This window comes from Drepanopeziza brunnea (genome assembly GCF_022702325.1).
Source record: "Drepanopeziza brunnea f. sp. 'multigermtubi' strain 214-2 chromosome Unknown ctg11, whole genome shotgun sequence".
NCBI classification, from domain to species: domain Eukaryota; kingdom Fungi; phylum Ascomycota; class Leotiomycetes; order Helotiales; family Drepanopezizaceae; genus Drepanopeziza; species Drepanopeziza brunnea.
Genome location: NW_027094074.1, coordinates 1521988 through 1536719, shown reverse-complemented (window position 1 = coordinate 1536719; position 14732 = coordinate 1521988). Strand labels below are relative to the sequence as shown.

The window sequence follows — 14732 nt, the reverse complement described above, 5'->3', positions numbered from 1 at the left end:
CCAAAAATCCTCGACAACGGCCTGAACAAATTCCCCTCCGTCTTAGCTCAAGCAAAATCCGCCACGCCCTCCGTCATAATTCGCAAAATCTCAATGTTACTCTCATTTCTACCTCTTCAGGCCGCCAGCTCCCTCTTTAGTACCGTCGAGAACATCAAATCAACCAGCTTGGAGAAGAAATCACTTTACCACATTCTTGCGGGTGAGCTGAACGATAAATGAACACTACGCTGGATAAGAAGTCAATTCTTTTGGGACCAGCTACAAGAATCTTAGTAGACGCCACACCCGTACAAGGTTCGGCCACACAAAGGTGCTTAGTCTTGCTCTCCAATGACCCCCTTGAACCCCTTCATCCAAGCCTCCCACTTCTCCGCCCATTCACCCTCCACCAGCTCTTTCAATACCTCCAAACCTTGCAGGTCCCCACTCATCCTCGCTAGGTTCGTCGTCCCGTTCAACACAGCCACGCCTCCGAGTCCAGAGACCAGCCCATAGAGCGCAACAGCCTTCTCCTCACCGCTCTCCACCTTCCCTTCCAACGCGCTCGCAACCTCCTGCACCACATGACTCCTCAGCAACACCGGGTTACCAGTCAGTGTCCAGAAGCTCTGAAACACGATCCCGTTCTCCCTGCAGAACTTCCTCAGCGGCACTTCGTAGGACGTGTCCCCGTAAAAGCGATTCTGCACGAACGCCGGGGATGGGAGACCGGGGTTCGACGTCATGGATGAGGCAAGTGATTTCAGGATTGGTAGGGTGGTGTTTGAGATGCCCAGGGAGCGGATCTTGGTGGGCACGTAGGAGGAGAGGGTGCGCCAGGCTTGCAGGGTGAGCTCTGGGGTGGGGAGCGGGGAGTGCAAGACTACAGAGTCGATGTAGGGCTCTTGGACTGTGAGAGGAAACGTGAGGTTTGTGAGCGAGGATGAGAGGGTGTTGATGATCTGCTCCTCCACGGGGGAGGTGGCGTCGTAGGGCATGTTTTTAGGGTCCTGCCCGGAGGGGGGGGTGTACTTGGTTTGGATCTGATGGTCTTAGCATTGAATCTAAACAGCCGGAGAGCCAGCAGCAGCAGCAGCAGCAGCAGCAGCAGCAGCAGCGGCAGCAGCAGGGGATGTCGAGGATCTCGATACTTCAAGGTACTCGATCTGTTGACTTTGAATCAAGCTCGGATCTCGTGATCGTTGGAGAAAAGTGGAGATTAAATAGCGGACTTACAAACAGATCCTCCCTTCGCACCACTCCTTCTTCGATAGCCCTCCTGATCCCGTCTCCCACGCCTTTCTCGTTGTAATGTTTTGGCTGAGCCGCGGTGTCGATAGCTCTGAAGCCGGCCTTGATGGCTTGATACACCAGCTCGGCCGTCCTCTCTTTCTTCCAAGCCGTACCATAGATGAACTTGGGCACTTTGATATCAGGACTGGCTCGGGGAGACAGCACCACGCTTAATGCCGACTTTGAAGACATGGCCATTGACTTCTGTAGCCCTGGATACGAGAGTGCGAAAGTAGAAGTGGATGTGGATATGGTGTTGGTGTTGGTGGTGGTGGTGTTGTGGAGCTTTGCCTGGGTAAGGCGGAATCGGGCCACTCCTCGTAGACTGAGAGCCCTCGGCTACTTACCTTACTCAGTCAATTGCAAGCCTTATGGGTTTTGACTCGGCATTGAAAGTTGAAAGGGCCGGGATGTTGTCAAGACGACTCGGGCTGCTCACGAACTGCATTTTGCATTCTGCAGTCTGCAGTCTGCAGGTGCTTCTCTTTTCTGAATCTCAACATCAGTCAGCCTCTTGGCGCTTGGTGGGGTGGGCAGTCCTTCTCCCACTTTCAAGTCCGACTTCTTCCACTTCGTCCACTTCGTCAACTTCGTCAACTTCTTCAAGTTCTACAACTTTTTCATCTTCTCTTCATCTTCTTCATCTTCTTCATCTTCTTATTCATCTTGATCTTCTTCAACCTCATCAACCTCTTCAACTTCTCTTTCCATCCCGTGGTGACACCCATCATAACTAACCCTACCAACACCACATTACCACCATGTCTTCTCCTTTCGAAGTGAAGTGGGGGATCCTGGCCACGGGGGGCATTGCAACAAGTCCGTCCAAACTCTTTCCTCACGATGGAATAAGCTACATACCTCTGTCTGACAAATGATCTCCAGCCTTCGCCAAAGACCTTCTCACCAACCCTTCTCTCCGTGAGATGTCCGACATCAAGCATACCATTGCAGCCGCCGCATCCTCTTCTTCTGCATCCCGCGCCTCCACCTTTCTCAAAGATGTCGGGGCTCCCCCTTCTGCAAAAGCTTATGGCTCGTACGCGGAGCTCGTCGCAGATCCCAACGTGGATATAATCTACGTCGCAACTCCGCATTCTCACCATTTTCAGAATTCCATGCTGGCGCTGCAAGCGGGCAAGCATGTGCTGTGCGAGAAAGCACTCACTGTTAACGCCGCCCAGGCCAAGAAATTGATCGCGACGGCCAAGGAGAAGAAGCTCTTCTTCATGGAGGCAGTGTGGACTAGATACTTCCCGCTCAGCATCCAAGTCCGAGAACTGGTGACGTCGGGAGCCATCGGAAAGGTGCATCGCGTCTCAGCTGATCTCTCGTTCGGCAGTGCCAAGGATGATGGGAGCTTGACGTTCGCTGACGAGCACCGCATGGTAAACGTCGATTTGGCGGGTGGTGCGCTCCTGGATCTGGGAATCTACTCCTTGACCTGGGTCTTCCAGATTCTGTATCATTGCCAGCCAGTTGGGCAGAGGGAGAAGCCGAAGGTTTTGGCGGATATTCAGAAGTATGACAAGACTGGTGCGGATGAGACCACGTCCATGATCCTCTCATTCCCAAAGGCGAAGAGCGTGGGAATCGCTACGACGAGCCTGCGAGTTGCTACTACGCCTGATGGCGAGGGAAGCCCGGCTGCTGGCCCGGCAGCGAGAATTCAGGGGTCCAAGGGCGAGATCCAGATCATGGGACCACTCTACAGACCGACTCACTACAGAGTCATTATGCAGGGAGGTGAGAAGGGCGCTGTTAACGATGTGCAGTGTGCGATTCCGTTCGATAAGCAAAAGGACTTTGGACACGGGATGTTCTGGGAGGCGGACGAGGCTGGTAGATGCTTGAGGGATGGAAAGCTGGAGAGTGATGGCATCGGATGGGAGGAGAGTCTGGTGATCATGGAGACGATGGACGAGGTCAGGAAGCAAGGAGGCCTTGTCTATCCTGAGTTGATTGAGAGCAGCGTGTATGATGAGAAGAGCTCACTGAACACAGGAAAGTGAGGAGGGAGGGAAGGACCCATGAAAGTCTGGGAAAGATTTTTTTTTTCCAAACCTGTACACGGGATGCTCCAAACCGGTGCAATTGCCGAAATGCAGATTAAACAGGCTCTGAGATTAAATTATCTTTGAAGTTCCCAGCCTCACCTTTGGCCTGCTCCCAGCCTGGTGCCTGCCTGACAATCGATCCGCGTCGTGATCTAACAGCTCTCACTTTTCAACCGGTGACAACCTTGCCCGGCTGCCGTTGAAAACACTTGAACTGACGAGAAATAAGAGAGAGAAGAGAAGACAGAGAAGACAGACGGCTCAGCGCTTGCAATTCATTACCTATGGTTACTGAGTGATTATGTACGTACTCCTATTTCCGGGGACGACAGGATTCGATCCTGATTCTTGATCAGAGGGGAGAAGAGGCATGAGAGAGGTAGAGTGTGGCAAGCTGCATGCATGCAGCATATAGAAGGAGAAGGAAAAGGAGGAAAGAGGAAAGAGGAAAGAGGAAAGAGGAAAGAGGAAAGAGGAAAGAGGAAAGAGGAAAGAGGAAAGAGGAAAGAGGAAAGAGGAAAGAGGAAAGAGGAAAGAGGAAAGAGGAAAGAGGAAAGAGGAAAGAGGAAAGAGGAAAGAGGAAAGAGGAAAGAGGAAAGAGGAAAGAGAAAAGAGAGAGAGTAAACAAACCAACAACACAATTACATTCGTTCGTTCAGAAACATTTTAAAAAAAGATTTTTTTTTTTCTTTTTTTTCGCAAAAAGACAAGACAAGCCAAGCCAGCGCCAAAAAGTCGGGTTTTGCAGCCGACAACACAACTGGTATCTCTAGTAACGCCGGATCGAAGGAACCCATCCCGCCCGTCTCCCCATGTCTAGTCTAGAAAAGCAGCAACACGCTATGTACTATGGATGTACCCGGTTTTTGCACACCGAGGAACTCGGAAACCAGCTACCACCCATTACCCACCCCCTTCTCCCCCCCCACCCCCTTCCGCCACAGAAAGATCAAGCTTGCACCTCCCCGGCCAATGGAGCCCGCTTCTTCTCGTAGTACATCATGTAGGGTGTCATCCCCCGGCAGTTCTTGGTCGCGGCCTCCAAGGTAGTCTTGCTCATCTTCAGGTCATCGTAGCTCATCCACAGCCCATCCGGGCCTCTAGCCGCGCAGATGTAATGGCCGTACTGGGCGGTGCCCTGGTGCTTGATGACGGCGACGAGCTCATACAAGCCCTTGCTGTATCGCGGGTCTACGGCGTACTGGCTGAGGTCGAGGGTCGCAGGGATTTTGACTGCGGAGTTGTCCTTCCGACCGCTGAAGTCGATCCGCTTGAGCTGGATGGACAGGATCTTGGGGAAGTGGGTGACCTCCGAGTACATCCGGGCTGTGACCTTCTTCCCGCACTTTCGGCACTGGTAGTCGTCGATGGGGCTCGGGTCTTGCATAAGATTGCGCACGTATCCGGTAAGACCGGCGGCAGACTTGGGCTGCATCGACAGTGCCAGGTTGGAGGTGGTCCGGTTTGGGGTGACGGACTTGTTGCCACATGGGCATCCGATCACCTGGTTGAACCGCATGGATATGGTGTGGTCCAACAGAGAGAAGTACCTGGGCAGAAGTCAGCATTTGAATATCCCCATGACCCGTTGGGTCGCAGTTGAATAGATCGGAGACCCAGAAAGCTACTTACTTGGTGGGAAGCTCTCCCCGCAGGTAGTCGCAGAGCTTGACCATTTGCTCATCCGGGTCGCCGTGGCCGATCTCTGTGTCGGTGGACCATCCGCCTAACAGTTGGTCAGTCCCAATGTACTCAGCTGGGTTGGGTCTAATGTGAATGACTTACTGCTCTTCAGCGTGTTGTCAAAGTGCTTGAGAGGGATGGCGAGCGAGGCCCCCGACCAGTAAGCAACACACAGCTGGTGCAGCGAACACGACACACAGTCCGAGCAGTGGTTGGAGACGCACTGCTCGGGACCCAAGAAGTCCATGACCCAGTTGACGAAACCTGGGAGGTGTAGCAGGGACTGGAGTAGACTCAAGCGGTAGCAGAGAACACCAGGGTTGGCCATGCCTCTCTGGGAGGAAGCTGGCATACGCGCCGAGTCACGTCTCATTCTCGCCAGCTACCAAGGTCAGTTGAAGGTTCCAAATGCTAGTAAGAACATGTAGCTTACAGCTCTCTTCTGCTTCCTGATCAGGCCGTGGCCAAAGTACCGCGTGATGACACGGTTATTAGTAACCATGTCATCGTTTGCTGAGATGGTGGTTATCTTGACACGCTTCGCGTATCGCGCCTCGTCACTCGGGGTACTCTGGGACCGAGTACGCTTCTTTGACATGCTGTCAAGGATTCCACACTCTTCAAGGCCCGTGAGGACCTGGACGGGAGCCGCGGGGGGTGGAGGAGGGGCTGGTGCAGTGTCAGTATATAGAAAATAGCCAGACAAACAGTTGCCATACCTGCTACAGCGGGATCGCGCTGCTGGCGTCTCGAGCCGGCAGAGGACGACATTATTGGACGAGATCTTAGTGGAAGCTTGTTACTAAAGGGTGTTGAAAGTGAAGAAGATGTTTTGTGGTCGAAGAAGTTGCTGCGAATAGGGTGCTGCTTCTTGCTTGGTGATGCTGAGAGAGAAAGTTTCTTGAAGCTTTGGGGGAATCGAGGGTTTAAGTATTCGCGAGCCATGATGGCGAGGGCGCTAAGCGACAATAGCAATGTACTGTAATGATTGTCCGCGGTTGACAATACCTTCGCGGTGCTCTAGCGCCGGCGAGGACAATAGGTTTCTGGAGGATTGTGAGGCGCGTTGTGGATCTACGCGTCGGCGACGACGGGGCGTGTTAGCATTGTCGATGCTTGAGGTACTTACGCCGAGAACAATAGCCCCGATGAGGCAATGGATGGCACTGCTCGGCTAGCTGTGTATGTATTCACCTCGATTTTTTCCAAACGGGAACAGGAAACGGGTGACCAGCTGCAGCCGTATCCGATCCTAGACTTTGACCCGCAACAGATATTGGAGCACACCACGGTATATATATCAGAATGAGCGAGTACCCCCTTTGAAGCACACGCAATAAGATTTCTCCGTTTGGCAGTTTATATAGCATATGCATCTGAGCGAAGTCCAGCCGAACCGTTTAATTTTCTGTAGATCTCGAATTTCAATTTTTTGGGCGGTGTGATACCACGGGCAATGGGACCCTCTCCAGCGTTGTCGTCTTTGAGAGAATTCAAGAGTTACGATTGATCAGTAATATGATTTGGAGTGCTCCGTCAGAGTGGTGGATGAGCGGTCATGATCGGGATAACAAATTTGCATGCAGTGTGAGGTTCTCGACGTCCTAATTTTATCGGCTGGTCTCGCTTAAGCTGTGGCGATAGCGGGTGTGGCTTTAGTGTTAGTATTAGTGTTAGTGTTAGTGTTAGTGTTAGCTTTTAGCTTTAGCTTTAACTTTATTACCTCCGGAGTATGGCTGTGGCTATGACTGTGGCTGGGAGTGAGCGTAGGTGCCAAACCTTGGCACGTTCGTTTATTTTCGCATTTCAATGTTTTCTCGTTACAGAGTATAGGTAGACACCGACACTGTCTCGGGAAGCACTGCATGTCTCTCTGCACAACAACAAGAGCTTATTTTGACGACATCTCTCACAGCGTGACTGATCCGAGCTGCTGTGTGCCCGTTGCCCTGTGCTGTGCAATCCAGAATCCCGCAGGGTGGAAAACAGCTTGCACGAGCGACGATTCATAGATATACCAAACCCATAGCCGGAAGAGCGGGTAGGGCAGGCAAGCTATTGAGCAGGCATACACGTCCGTCTCCGTACGCTGTTGTTGGTACCGTCTCTGTAGACTTTGGGCCTTTCTCATCCGGAGAAGTCCTCAAGTACCCAGCCTGGAAGGTTCCGGGAGGAATAAGCGAATAGGGAAGGGTGGTGGGCAAGGAACGAACAGATTCACGCTCATCAAGATACACACACCTCGGAGAAAGGTTTGAGAAAGGAATAACCACCAAGCTCTCCATCAGCAACACCCAGTGGAGCGTGAAGCTGTCAAAGCATCAGAGGTCTGGTCCGGAGACGACATCTCAATCCTTAACCCGGGCAGAAAGATAGGAGAAAGGAGTTGTAACGATGATTGACATGGCGGCCGAAGATGGAGTGAACGAGCAGTCACATACGTTTATAGCCAATGGGCAACAGCGAGCTATTGAGATTGCTGGCAGCCAAGCTATCCAAGTCACACGACCAGAACAACCACTCACAAATATAAGCGAGCCCCTGAGTGAAGACATCGTCAAACCTGGTCGGGGAACAAACAAATCGGGCTCCATACCGACGGAAACAGGCAGTGCAGCAAACTCGTGTCCCCCCAGCGAGACTATCGCCATCGTCCCAGAATCATACGAAGAACAGCACGTCCACCAGGTATACGAACAGATCGCCTCGCACTTCTCCTCTACACGCTACAAGCCCTGGCCCATCGTCGAATCATTCCTCCAGTCTCTCCTGCCCGGCTCCATCGGCCTCGATATCGGCTGCGGCAACGGCAAGTACCTGGCCGTCAACAAAGACATCTTTATCATCGGCTCGGACCGCTCTTCAAACCTGGTCAAGATCGCTACGCAGCACGAACCTCACTCGGTCGTCGTCGCAGACTCGCTGTTCTTACCGCATCAAAATGCCAGATTCGATTTCGCAATCTGTATAGCAGTCGTGCATCACCTGTCCACGCCCGAGAGGCGGAGAGAAGCCGTGAAGTGTATCCTGGATACCCTGAAGGAGGGCGGTAAGGCGTTGGTGTACGTCTGGGCGCTGGAGCAGGGGGGTAGTCGGCGGGGGTGGGATGTGGGACATGAGCAGGATGTCATGGTTCCGTGGGTGTTGAAGAGTGGGAAAAAGAAGGCCGAGGGGGCTGAGCCCGAGCAGACGTTTCAGCGGTACTACCATCTGTACCGGAAGGGGGAGCTGGAGGACGATATTGCGAGTGTGGGGGGAGAGGTGTTGGAAGCTGGGTATGAGAAGGATAACTGGTGGGCTATCTGTCAGAAGGGCGTTTAGGGAGTGAAGAAACCGTTGGAGGAGGGTGTGTGGATTGCACATGATCAATGAGCTGTTGACGCTGGTGCTGCCGCCCTCTCTTCGGACAAAAAGCAAAGCCTGGTTGCGGTGGAATACGGCCATGGCTTAGCTGGGTTTCTCTCCTTGCTTATGGGTCTTGAGCGGATCGACGACCTACAGACGAAGTAGACAGACAGTAACGAAGGGAGGAAAGGGAAGCGTGAGCTGCTCTCCCCGGCTCGAGAGGTGGGAGGCCAGCTAGCAAAATAAAGATTGCTTTTTGTTGTTTGGATTTTACAGTTACGTACAACAACACACAGCACAATACTCCGTAACAACAACACGCTAATACATGATTGGTCTAGAAGAAGGGAGGAAGACACCGTGACGCCAGACATCAGTTGTTTGAAGAACCCGCTCAAAAAAAGAAAAGAAAAAAGAAAGAGGAAAGAAGCAAAAAAAAAACCCCCCAAGAAGAAGAAAAAAAGCGGAACAAGAAGAACAAACCCAAAAGCAGTGAGATGCAGGTCATTAAGATAAGAGATTTTTCATCATGCCGTACGTTGTGCCACGCTATGCTTTCGGATTTTTTGGCCCGCCTCTGATCTGATCTGATCTGATCTGATCTCGCAATCCTCCTTCTATCCCAAGCCGTCAGGTCATATCGTCGTTCAAGCAAGCACTCCTCGCAACGCCTCCGTATCAATGCCATACAATGCAATGCAATGCGATCCGATCCGGTATCCGATCCAGCTCCCAAGCCTGTCCGTCCCTCAAGTCTCCAACAACAACAAGGAAAAAGCATCAGATTCACTTCGCTGCCTCCACCGACTTCACTGCCTCCGCCGACTCGTCTCCCGCGGTCCCATATTGTCAGGGCTGGCTCTCCTCTTCCCGTCCGGCAGATTCCCACCCATCATGCCTATGGAGGGCAGCATCGGTCCCGGTCCCGGACTGGGATAGCCGCCGCCCGCCATCGCAGGGATCGGCATCGACATCGACATGGCGTACGCCGGCGTGCTGTACGGACTCATGCCCGTCGTCATCTCCGCTACACTCGGGAGCATCAGACCGCCTCTGCTGCCCATGCCCCCTCCCCCTATGCCTCCACCTCCGATGGCCGCCAACGCCAACCCATCGCTCGGACTCGCGGGCGGGACGGACCGCGGCGTGCTCTCTCTCCGCGCCGCGATGGTCCGCGCCGATCCGCCTCCGTGCCCTTTCGAGCTGGACGTGCTGTGGGAGTGTGCATGCCGGCTGTAGCGGCCTGATGGTGGCAGTGGCGGTCCTTGCTGCAGCACTGGCCCAGGCCCGCTGCCCATGATGATGTTCGACTGGGACTGGCCGTACCGGTGGCCTCGCGAAGGCGAAGAGCGGTGTCCCAGTGACGGTGCTGGTGCTGGTGGTACGTCTGTCGAGACGCTCGACAGCGAGAACGGGATCACGCCGGCGCGCCGTGCCATATCTGCTTCTCCGAGTTGCCAGTGCATCGCTTCCGCTGCGCGCCACGGGACAGCCATCTCCTCGGCTACCTTGGACCACATCTCTGGCTTGAATCTAGCGAGGTATGTGTTAGAGAGATCTGTGGTGATCGTGATATATTCAATGATCAGATGGGGGGATAACTACCTCTCGTAGAGTCTCGCGAGCTTGTTCTTGCGCTCTTCGTCCCACTCGCTTCTCCGCTCCAGGTAGTTCTGGTAGTGGAGGCGGCAGCTGATGGCACTTCGTCCCGGCAGTCTCTTGGAGATGTCCTCCCATTTCATGCCTCCCCCTCTCAGGTCAATGATCAGAGCATCCTCCTCGGGCGACCATTTACTCTGCTTCTTGGCCGGGGACTCTGCTGGGTGGGGAGGCATGCTACGCTTCCCCCCAGCGCCCGCGGCGGCGGACGTGTTAGCGAGGGCATAGGATGATGAATTCGGCTCCGGCTGTCCACGGCTCGACGGTACGGATGTCGATCGCGTATGGTGTCTCTGCGTCGACGACGAGGATGACGGAGACTCATTGGAATCCGGAGCCTTGAGGAGGAGGGAGATATCCACGGTGACGGTGTTGAGTGACCGAGTGCCGTTTGGCTGGACGATTTTACATGCAAGAAGTGCTTGGGGGGAAAAGGAATGGGGGGAAAAAGTTCGTCGGGATTTTCTATCTGATTTTTGTTGTAAGACGAGACTTGGTCGATCGCAAAGTCCAGACGTCCTGAACGAGTGTGTTGGGGGGCTGACTGCCAGTAGTTCTTCCGTGATGTTGACCAGAAGGTGCCAAAAGCAAGAAATAATGCGGAGAGAAGGTCCCGACAGATGGGATAACGATCAGTGATGTGAAACCACAACGGAACTTCTGCAGGCCTGATGGATCAGGGCATTCGGCCGGGCAGAGAGGATTGATCAATTTTGAGACGAGCTACTTCCGACGAGGACTGCGTTCCTATTTCAGGGCCGTTTTCCTTTTTTTTTTCCCCCTCCAAAGAACGGAATCGTGGCTCGTAGTCAATGGTACAAAATGAGACGAGACCAGCGCCAGCGGGATAACACGTCAAGCTGAGCTGTGCTGGACAGGACGGGATTGGACTTGTTGACTTGTGCTTGCTGTGCTGCTGCTTGTATAGACAAGGAACTTGTTCGAACTGAAGATCTTCAAGGCGGAACATGCTTGCGAGGTATAATACGTACAGTCGGGAAGATGCGCGGTGCAGATGGAATGGGTACCCATCATGGAAGGGGTCAATTGGGTTGGGGAGGGGGGGAAGAGGCAGAGCAGGGATCGATTAGCGTAGAAGAGATGTGCTGCTGCTACTACTGTAAGGGTAGGGTAGGGGCCTATAGTCGATACAGTATATCATAGGGTAGTAGGGCATGGCGGCCACGAATTCATGCATGAACAGGCGCGTTATGTACCTGGGTCATGGATGCTTACTCGCTTGCTTGCTCGCTTGCTTACTCGCTTGCTTGTTCGCTTGCTTGCTCGCTACAGTACTTAGTACTAGTTGAGTAGAGAGTAAAGAAGAGTAGAACAGAGAAGAGTAGTGTAGTTTCGAGAAGATCAAATGAATGTATGAATGTATGAATCAATGAATCCATGAATCCATGAATCGATGAATGTACAGATGTACAGTACCTACTCGGCCCTCCCTACGGAATGGCAGTGAGTGAGTGGCACAGGAAATGATGCTTGAAACCTAGCCGAGATGCCGTTGAAACAAAGTGTATAAATCCGAATCCCAGACTTCCTTCGCCTGTACCAGCCCTCGAACCGTTTCGGGCCAACGTCTGTGCGCATTGTCAACATCACCGACATCTGTTGTTGCATTGTACTCGGTATCTCTGTATTTAGCGCTTCCGATTGTTGCCATTGCTCTGACTTAGGACGAAGCTTGTCAACCCCAATCCCAACCCCACCCGTGGCCGTGGTATTCATTCATGGATCAGCCCCAGCGCCATCCACATTTGCGATTCCAGATTTGCAGCGTGACCAGCACAAACACATCATCGCATCAGATCTGGCTTGGTTAAGTACGATCAGTCAATCAGTCAGTCAGTCAGTCCGTCCGTCCGTACGTACGAACTGGCGGTCAACACAAGCAACAAGGACAAGGCCTCTCCATCTCGGGGCTCTTTGGCTCTGGGCTCCAGCGCTCTCCAGCGCTCCAGGGATCAAGCAGGGTATGATCTCCATGGCTTGCAGCGTCGCGAGGGCCATGAACCATGATCGCCTTGCTGACAGCCTGCCTGGCTTGCAAATAAATATACTATACCCGTACCCGTACCCGTATCTTGACCGTGTCTCCGAATATGACAGGACAGGACAAGCATACCTAAGTCATGATTGTTCAGTGCCGGTGCCCTCAGCGGCCCCTCCCCTCCCCTCCAAAAAAAAGCAACGATGCTGCGCTGGCAAGCGACTCAAAAGGGAGAGGCGCAGAGGCCTAGAGGCCCGAGGGACAACAATTCTCCGTTTGCCAGGGATCGGCTCAGGCCCACACAAAGGGCACAATCGATCAATCTCTTTGTCTCCTGCCTCCAGCGGGACTTTACATCTGGAGATAGCGGTGTGAAGACGCCAGCGCTGGTGACCGCTGCTGGCCGATGGCTTCGATGGAATGTGAGAATCGTGGCTAACTGACTGGCTGGCTGGCTGGCTGGGAACGCGGGAGAGGAGACCTTCTCGAAAAGCTCCCCCAACAAGGAATCCATGAGAAAGGAGGATGGAAAGAAAGATAGGCACCCATCGTTCCGTAAAATCACGGCTTAGCGAATATTTTCTGCGCGGAACGCGTCTATAGAAACAAGAGGACAAGAATAGAGATGTCTGGGACGTCCGGGAGTCGGTACTAAACTCTAAACTCTATCTACCGCTCGACTCCCGAGGGAAAATATCACGGCAGCGGTGAACACTGAATAGGAAGAGGAACAGGAAGAGGAACAGGAAGAGGAAGAGGAATATCACGAGCCGCGGGAGTTTTTGGTTTTGTCCTTATGGGATCGCCGTCGAAGTGTCCACTGCATCAGACGATCTGGGTTCCTGGCTGGTCGGTACCTAGGTACTTACTTACTCCGGACTTCTTTTACTGTACCGAAATACCTACTATTATTATCATTATTATTATCATTACAGCTTCGGGAACGAGTCGCTGCTGCACGGGCTTCAGCCTTCCATCCAGCCAGAGCCCTGCGCCTTGACTTGACCGACTTGAACTATGCCGTGCATTAGCCAGCCGCGTCTGCATTGTCACTAAGTACCTATTGTTCTCCTTACCGTCGCCAGCAGCAAGCCAAACTCATGGCACTTGACAGCCACGAGGTGCGGACCCGACTCGACCTGCAGGACGCCGTTAGGGAGAGGCTCCTCCGTTTGTCCGAGGGATCATGACAATTGCTCTTGTTGTCGTTGTTGGTATTGTGTGGATATTTGCACCATGCAAGCGCTTCCCGGAACACAGGACGGTCAATATCCAACACATCAAAGGGTCTAGTGCTTCTACTTCTACTTCTAGCTGCAGAACAAGTGTACTGCGGCACTTTTGCCGAATTTATGCCTTCGATGTCGCCGCAGTCATCCGGATGTTTTCTTGCCGCCGCGCAGTCTTCCAGAAGCTCATCTCACCTCGGCAGCTGGACGGCGGGAGGACCTGAGGACTTTTCGATAGATGGAGTCAACTTCCGACAGAACCAGATCGACTGTACGGAAAGTTCATGACATGAAATTGTTGTGCCGTACGACCAGCTCTGCTCCACGCACGAGTCCATACATATCCACAACAGCCAAGTTATTTATCCTAAACCGTTGGCGGACAACTCCCCACTGGGTAGTGGGCGGGGGGATTTCCCACGGCGAAGCGCATCTCCTCGATATGCAAGTCGCGTGACCGGCCGAGGTTGCAGGGCTGAAAAGGGAACGAGAGGCGTCTGAAGACCCATGAAGTTTGAGCGGTGAGACTTTTGAGACTCTGGAGTGTTGAGAAGAAGATGGGAAGATGCGAAGATGGGAGGGTCTCTGGACTCTTGCAAGTTGCTAGGTTAGCTCCGTACTCCGTATAGCGGCTGAGCGGTGCAAAGTGCAAGGTCCTCGGGACACCACATGGCCTGAGCAAAGACAAAGAGGTCCACACCCGCATACGGAGCGGGCTGTCTTCGAGGTTCTCCATCCATCCTGGGTCTGGTCAGCTACCGTACTTCTAGCTTGGTCAACTTGGCCGGCCAGCCCAGCCCAGCCCAGCCCAGCCCAGCCCAGCCGGCCCCCTGGATATTCATACTGTCGAGTCCCGCTTACAAAGAGCCAATTGATTTGATCTATCTGCAAACCTGCAAACGGCGATTGACCAATAATGACTTCCTCCTGGCAAGTAGTCAGAGCGCCGGATCATGAGACCGGGCTGCTGCGAGTGAACCATATAGTCAGGAGCCTTGTCATCACTTTTGGGATACTTATTTTTATTATCATATTCACCACGGTTGAAGAGCGACGCCAGATATCGGACGGACTGGAGGTGCCAAACAAGCGAGGGAAAGCGAGAGGAAGAAAACAAGTAAAAGGGAAGCAGGTAGGCAAGCAAGCAAGCAAGCAAGCAATTATGGTGATTTGACAAAAAGAGAAGAGGATTAGATGAGACACCATGCGATCGCTCTGTTGCATATCGCTATCACGATCCAAAGATCTGATCTGTACAGGTGTGGCTGGTGCTGTGGCTAGAAGGATTCGTTCTACTCCGCTCCGTACTGTACGTATACCGGTACCGGTACTATATTGTGATCCCGTGATCGACAAGGGTATTTATTCAGTGATTAGGAAAATTGAACTCTATGAATAGCACCATCCTTTACTCCGTAAGCTCCGTAAGCTCCGTAAGCTCCGTACGTACATGTTACCAAAAAGGGACATCCGCCCGGAAAAAAT

At 53.0% G+C, this 14732-nt stretch overlaps 5 protein-coding genes across 5 annotated transcripts; 2 read left to right on the top strand and 3 right to left on the bottom strand.

The window, feature by feature from the left end:
• Positions 1-317: 317 nt before the first annotated feature.
• L3040_006557 (uncharacterized protein) lies at positions 318-1473 on the bottom strand (the record flags this gene model as incomplete). The annotated part of the gene is made up of 2 exons (XM_066154157.1): positions 318-1025; positions 1219-1473. 2 exons carry the CDS (start codon positions 1471-1473, stop codon positions 318-320), a joined length of 963 nt encoding a protein of 320 aa, XP_066011139.1.
• Positions 1474-2036: 563 nt separating this feature from the next.
• Positions 2037-3287, top strand: L3040_006556 (uncharacterized protein; the record flags this gene model as incomplete). Its single annotated transcript, XM_007290131.1, has 2 exons — positions 2037-2094; positions 2161-3287. 2 exons carry the CDS (start codon positions 2037-2039, stop codon positions 3285-3287), a joined length of 1185 nt encoding a protein of 394 aa, XP_007290193.1.
• A 994-nt stretch (positions 3288-4281) lies between these two features.
• Positions 4282-5960, bottom strand: L3040_006555 (uncharacterized protein; the record flags this gene model as incomplete). The annotated part of the gene is made up of 5 exons (XM_007290130.1): positions 4282-4882; positions 4965-5058; positions 5118-5397; positions 5449-5684; positions 5735-5960. The coding sequence occupies 5 exons, from the start codon at positions 5958-5960 to the stop codon at positions 4282-4284; spliced, it is 1437 nt and encodes a 478-aa protein (XP_007290192.1).
• Positions 5961-7409: 1449 nt separating this feature from the next.
• L3040_006554 (uncharacterized protein) lies at positions 7410-8336 on the top strand (the record flags this gene model as incomplete). The annotated part of the gene is made up of 1 exon (XM_007290129.2): positions 7410-8336. One exon carries the CDS (start codon positions 7410-7412, stop codon positions 8334-8336), a length of 927 nt encoding a protein of 308 aa, XP_007290191.2.
• An 833-nt stretch (positions 8337-9169) lies between these two features.
• Positions 9170-10195, bottom strand: L3040_006553 (uncharacterized protein; the record flags this gene model as incomplete). The annotated part of the gene is made up of 2 exons (XM_007290128.2): positions 9170-9893; positions 9966-10195. 2 exons carry the CDS (start codon positions 10193-10195, stop codon positions 9170-9172), a joined length of 954 nt encoding a protein of 317 aa, XP_007290190.2.
• Positions 10196-14732: the final 4537 nt, after the last annotated feature.